The 6,648-nt window shown below is 44.6% G+C and overlaps 1 protein-coding gene across 1 annotated transcript in view; it reads right to left on the reverse strand.

Annotated features, from left to right (window-relative positions):
- NDUFS4 (NADH:ubiquinone oxidoreductase subunit S4) overlaps positions 1 to 6,648 on the reverse strand; it is a 73,928-nt gene that overhangs the window by 2,047 nt on the left and 65,233 nt on the right. The window contains exon 4 of the mRNA XM_019517875.1: positions 2,369 to 2,442. Coding sequence (XP_019373420.1) covers positions 2,369 to 2,442 — 74 coding nt within the window. The remainder of the gene's footprint in view (positions 1 to 2,368; positions 2,443 to 6,648) is intronic.

Raw genomic sequence — 6,648 nt, forward strand, 5'->3', positions numbered from 1 at the left:
CCCAGCTGACTTCCTGCCCTTTGGGCGGGGGGCTGGACTCGATGATTTTCCGAGGTCCCTTCCAGCCCTAACATCTATGAAATCTATGAAACTTGGCAGCTATACAAAAATGTTGCCATTAAAGGCAGTGCCAGGATCTACCACAGTGATACCATTACTGTTTACTCAGAACTTTATGGGAGCACTGGTGCATGTATAAGCTACGTCCAGAGGGATGTAAAGATAGCATGTTGATTCCTAGTAGAAAAAATTGCATTTTAAAAACTTTTTCTGTAATTACATTTTGCATACCCTAGGGAAATGGAAGTTTCTGGTCATTAGTTTAGTTTATTTTTAATGCAATGCATTACTATATTCTACTTTCAGAAACAAATAAAATGGAGAAGTTTGGCAACTTGGTTGTTTTCACACTAACTTCTCCCCTCTGAGATACATTAATTCCTGACAAAATAGTTTGTTCATAAGTGAAAATAGTTTAATGGCCATTTCCTAGTTTCCTGGGTGGGTGCACATCAGAAGCCACCACATGCTTTGGCACAACTGGATCTGATTGGTGTTTCTGTTCCTGAACTGCCTAAGACCGAAACTAGTACTGAGTTTGTAGGCCGAGATAAAGTGCACTGGCAGAGCACTTTGGAAAAGCTTGCACCCTTTCTCATTATACAGTACTTGGCTTTTAGCCAGTGCTATTAATTCCTCATTCTATGAGTACTAAATTTCTTTTCTTTAAAAGAATTAGCATGAAAAGGATAAAGAAATACAGAGGGGTACTTGTATTGACACAAAAAGGGCTGTCAACATTTGTATGATATTCTAGATTTGAGAGAGAGAAATATTAAAATGTAAAGTGAACAGTTCAGAATGTATTCTGGCACTTCTCTAAATCGAAAATAATTGGAAAAAAAAAGCTGTGCCTTGGTAGTTCACAGAACTTTTTCCAATGTTAAACAAAACTTCTTTTTAAAAAAAGAGGTAAGTGCAATTGCAATGGACATGTTTAAGAAAAACGGTTCTACTTCACACTTGTTATGGTGACTGTTACTTAAAATGGCTTGTTGGAAAATTAAGGCCTAAGGGCATTTTTACATGTATTCTGAGGGTGGGCGGGGGGGGTGGGGATGATGTGTGCTTTAGAGTGGCTCCGAGAGCCACTCTAATTTAAATGCTCACAGCACTTCAAAATGGCAGCAGGGGTGCTTTAACTAAAGCTCAATGTACAAGCCCCAGCCACCACTTCGAAGTGCAGGGATGCTGATGCATGAGACGCAGAGGCTGCTGGAAGCACGCTAATTAGCATGCTCCAGCAGGCTCTATTAATCAAGTCTGCTCCTATGACCTGTAATCACAGCGCATTGGAGCAGCCTCTCCACATGTCTATAGACACCCTAAAGTTTCAGCAATGACTTAAATGTGTGTTTAATGTTATGTGCAAACAGTCTTTGACTGCTTTTGTATTAAAATTCAAATAAACTAATATTAAATTAATATATTTTCATTCTTAATAGCTTCTACTGTATGGATTCCAGAATTCAGAGCTAAGTTTCTAGACTCCTTGTAAGGTGCCTGAGAAGAATTAAGTCGCCCAAAACCCACATGCTAAGCAGAGTTTGTCAACAGGAAGTATAAAGCACAAGGACTGCCTGAAATCCTGCACCTTCCACAAAACTGAGGTGCCTGAAATCCAGATTTAGAGCCAGAGCTCTTAACCTCTTTCTGAGGGTAGATGCCTACAATTACTGTTTCAAAGAAATAGGCAGAGCTCGCTCTTCTCTTTTACGGAAAATAAAAAACCCAACAGATGGTGGAATAGGATGTGGTGATGCTGCTCATCTTTATACAATAGCTTAGTGGTTAGAATACTTGCTCAGAAGTAGGGATCTAGGCTCAAATGCCCCCTCCAGCTAAGGAGATTCAAACTTACATCTTCTACCTTGCAGAAGAGGAATGTTTTAACCCACAGGTTACAGACATGGTTGGGTGGTGGCACTCTCCACCCATCCTGTTGAACTGGGGCCAGAGCACAGCTAAAACTGCAAGATTCATAAGGTCTTGCAAAGCACAAGAAACAATACGATTCTGTAGCTAGTGGTTTAGCACCCACATGAGAGAATGAATGTGCAAATGAGCCCTGGATTCCAGACCCTCACTCTAAGAACTGTTTCTCTATTTTATGTTAAACAATAATTTATAAAAGATTATTTTTGAGCCATTAAAAACCATACAACAAACAGCAATGGGAATATTTATTATTAAATAACCTCCAAGCTGTACTTTGGTGCAACTTTTTCTTACAAATGCTAAGATCAAGTTATCTCAATTAAATTGATGCCACAAATATTGGCACAATCAAGACCACTCAGATACATACCATTTTTTTCAGCAAAGGCAATAGCATCTTCTTTTGTAGAGAAAGTTAGGACCATGTTAGACATAGGATCAGCCCTGTAAAAAAAACAGTGTAAGTTTTAAATACAAAATAAAAATGTAACATTAAGTATTCTGTAATATCTGTACCTCAGGTTCTCATGCATGCCGAGTTTAAATAAAATAGTAACAAAATGCACTATCCCCACAGATCTCAGCCATACACAGTACTTTTACTTTTTTTTGTAGTGACATGGACTCTTTATCATATGCAGAATTTTCTGTCTGTATTTTGAATAAACAATCTGCATTAAAACTTGTTCAGAAACAGATATTTTTAAATGCTAAATCTATGCAAATACTTAATATGTGCCGAATATGTAATAAGCAATTAAAACTCTTCAACAAACTGATTTCTAAAGCTGTCTGCAAAGGGCAGAATGTTTGTGGGGGATGGGGATAGTAAATATGGTAAGAATAGAGCAAGGTGACCAGGAGACTGTCCTTTACCTATCAGGCTTGTCAGGCTAGTCTTGAAGAGAAAGCACAACACCAAAGCAAGTAGGCAAGGAATTATTAGACAGAGAATGGAGAATACCTGAGCCACCCTAAAATCCATGAGAATCTGAAAATTGAAAGTTATGCTTGCAATGACCTCCACCAGGCTGCACTGTACTGTATGCCTTTAACATATGAGCTTCATGGAGCCCAAGAAGTCTTGAAGCCTGCTTGGGGTTCTGTAGAAGGTTCCAAGGGTTGATAAGAGTGTTTCAGGACAACAGGAAAAGGCCTCCTAGTAGTGCTCCTTCCCTTAGGCAAAATCTTGATTTGGGGAGAAGATTGATCTGCAGGTACTGAGGATTATTAAGGCCAGGGAAGTAAGGTGGTATTTGGTGAACTTAGTTGCAGAGTGAAGCTCCTTGAACAATGGTAAGGTGCCAGCCCTACAGTCCTGTAGAACAGGGCCACCCAGAACTTTCTTTCCTTGTCCTTCCTGGTCCTGGACTTGAAGGACCTAGAGATGGCCCTACAATTTACTTGCTTGGGATACAAGACTCTTACACAATAAAAGCAATGCAATACAACAATGTGATGCTGGGGTCAGTGGGAGACTTAACTGACAGCAACAATGCAGAACATATGTACATGTAGAGTACATTCTTGAAAAGGGTGGTAGAATGAACAACAGAGCCGTTTTCAGCTCTTCAGAAGGGAAGAGTCACCATGGAGTAAAATCCTAAACTAGCAGAACCTCGTGGTGCAGCAAAAATACAATTTTTGGCAGTGGGGAGAGGGATAAGGGAGGAGGACACAGAGTTGGTGAACTTCCAACTACATCCTGAGGTTTAAAGCCTTCTCCTTTCATTTCCAAGAAAAAACAATTAAATGAAAGAGAGAATATATTATAATAAAAAAGAAATGGGTATGTTAAAAAGGATAATAGTGAAAAAAGTGAGCCAGAAAAAGGTTTTGAGTTAAGGTCCACAGAGAAGGCTGACATAGAATGTTTAGTCTTCGGCAAGGCAGTTGAAAGGAACCAAACAGGAAGCACCCACCATGATTTATCCCCTCAGTGCAGGAGTCTGAGGAAGGGTGGAGTACACATTATGGGATAGTAAGGCAAATAAGTCTACAAACAAAGGTTCAAGACACGATAGCTAGGGGTGTGCAAAGCGGGCCGTATTAGATTTGGATTCGGCCCGATTCAGGGGACAGTGATTTGATTCGTTGATTTGGATCACTGTCCCTATTCGATTCGGCCAAATCCAAATATTCGATGCCGAATTGGAGAATCAGCACGATTTGGCCACAGACACAGCTTTAAATGTTTTTTCTAGGTACCTTGAGGTACCAGGTGTGGCTCGTGAACAGTGAGATGGTGGGGCATATGGAATGTACCCCAGGAGTGTGGGAGGCCCCCTACACGCTCAGCGGCAGACCTGGAAGTGGACTGGAAGTACTTCTGGTCCACTTCTGCATCCGACACCGAGCGCACAGGGGATGCCCCCCCAGCTTGGCGATCAGCTGCAGGGGGACCCTGGGTGTCCCCCACACCCAGGAGGCACCAGTTGCTGAGCCGGAGGGTGGGGTCACCTGCGTGCTCCATGGCGGACCCGGAAGTGGACTGGAAGTGCTTCTGGTTCATTTTCGGGTCCACTGCCAAGTGCACTGGGGACCCCCCTCTACACTCCCAAGGGGCGCTCCATCTGTCCCACCATCTCAGTGTTCATGAGCCACCTGGTACCTTGAGGTATGTAGAAAAAACATAAAGTAATGTCTATGTCGGAATCATTGAATCTCTCCAAATCTCCCTGAATTGATTTGGAGGGCTCCAATTTGATTTAGCGAGATTAAAGGGTCTCCTAATTTGGAGATTCGGCTGCTGAATCGGGCCAAATCGAATCAGCGACCAAAGCTTCACACAGCCCTAATGATAACACCGATAAGGAGAATGTGTGTGGACAAATGCTTAAAAGAGAAGAGACTCCACAAATCATTAAGACAGAACTTCTCAGATTGGAAAGGACTTCTTATATTAATATGGCAAAGAAAATACTGAGGTCTAACTGATAGCATGACCACAACCCGTTGGGGGAAGGGGAAGACAAGGGCGGAGGAAGCCTTGGACCACTAAACCAAGCTTCACCCACAAGAACAGCCCAGCCTAGACCGACGACGAGCAGAACAAATACCCAGGTAAGGAACAGGGGCCCGGGCAGTACTGGGATTAGGGGGGCAGTGCACGCATCTTCAGGAGGCCTCAAATGCCTTTACACTAATGCTTGTAGTATGGGGAACAAGCAGGAGGAACTTAACCCTCCTGCTAGCTAACACTAACCCAGACATAGTGGGGCTCACTGAAACGTGGTCGGACCCAACGTAGGACTGGGCAGTGAATATCAAGGGCTATAGGCTGTACAGGAGGGATAGGACAGGGAGAAAAGGTGGGGGTGTAGCACTCTACGTCAAGGAGAAATACACATCCTCAACGAGTAGCACTGGGTCAGAGGAGGGGCACACTGAAGTGCTCTGGGTTAGAACACAAGGCGGTCAAGGGGAAAGGGACTTAACGGTGGGGGTCTACTACAAACCACCCAACCAAGGGGAAGAGCTAGATTGGGAATTTTTAAGTCAGCTCACAGAGGCAGTTAGGTCAAAGGATGTGGTCATCATGGGTGACCTAAACTTTCCAGACATCTGCTGGGAAGTGAAGTCAGCCAGGTCTGACCGCTCACGTAGGTTCCTAGCAGAGGTACAGGACCTCCACCTAACCCAGGAGGTGCATAGCTCCACCAAGGGAGACGCCTTGTTGGATCTGGTCCTGGCCACAGGCAATGACCTGGGTCTGAGGGTGCTCAACCACCTGGGCAACAGTGATTATCGCCTGCTGGAATTTACCATCCAGCGCAAGGTGGCAAAGGCCTGCAGCAAGGCAGCAGCTCTGAACTTCAGGAGGGCGGATTTCAATGAGGTAAAGAGAATAGTTGGGGGAGATACTGAGGTCCTGGGGGGGGAGGTGTCCAAGAAGAGTGGTCGTTCCTTAAGGAGACGATCCTCCAAGCCCAAAGGGAGGTAATCTCAACACAGATCAAAGGGAGCAGGAGGGCACAAAAGCCCCCATGGCTCACCAAAAGCATCCAGGAATGTCTCTTAGCTAAAAAGGAGGCGTACACGCAATGGAAGGGAGAGGCCATCACCAGGGAGGACTATACCTTTGTTGCTTGGGGCTGTAGGGGGGTGGTCAGGAAGGCCAAGGCAGAGATGGAACTGGGACTAGCTACCCGGATCAAGGACAACAAGAAGTCCTTTTTTAAGTACATAGGGGGTAAAAAGAAGGTACCAGGTAACGTGGGGCCTCTGCAGGACACGCTAGGAAATCTGGTCATCGCACCAGACAGCAAAGCTAACCTATTTAACAATTTCTTTGCCTCCACTTTTCTGAGCAGGGACTGGGTCATCCCCCCCACTGGGACCCCTTTAGGCCCCAGGGGAGGCACACCCAGGCCTAGGGTCAGAGAGGACTTAGTTAGGGAACTTCTGGAGGGACTGGATGTATTTAAATCAGCAGGTCTTGACAATCTCCACCCCAGAGTGCTGAGGGAATTAGAAGAGGTCATTGCAGGACCCCTGGCACAGCTTTACGAGCACTCATGGTGCTCTGGCGATGTGCCAGAGGACTGGAAAAGGGCCAATGTTGTCCCCATCTTCAAAAAAAGGAGGGAGGAGGACCCAGGAAACTATAGGCTTGTTAGTCTTACCTTGGTCTTGGGGAAACTTTTTGAG

The sequence above is a fragment of the Gavialis gangeticus genome, unplaced genomic scaffold (genome assembly GCF_001723915.1).
Source record: "Gavialis gangeticus isolate Ggan-Ray unplaced genomic scaffold, GavGan_comp1, whole genome shotgun sequence".
Taxonomy (NCBI): Eukaryota; Metazoa; Chordata; order Crocodylia; family Gavialidae; genus Gavialis; species Gavialis gangeticus.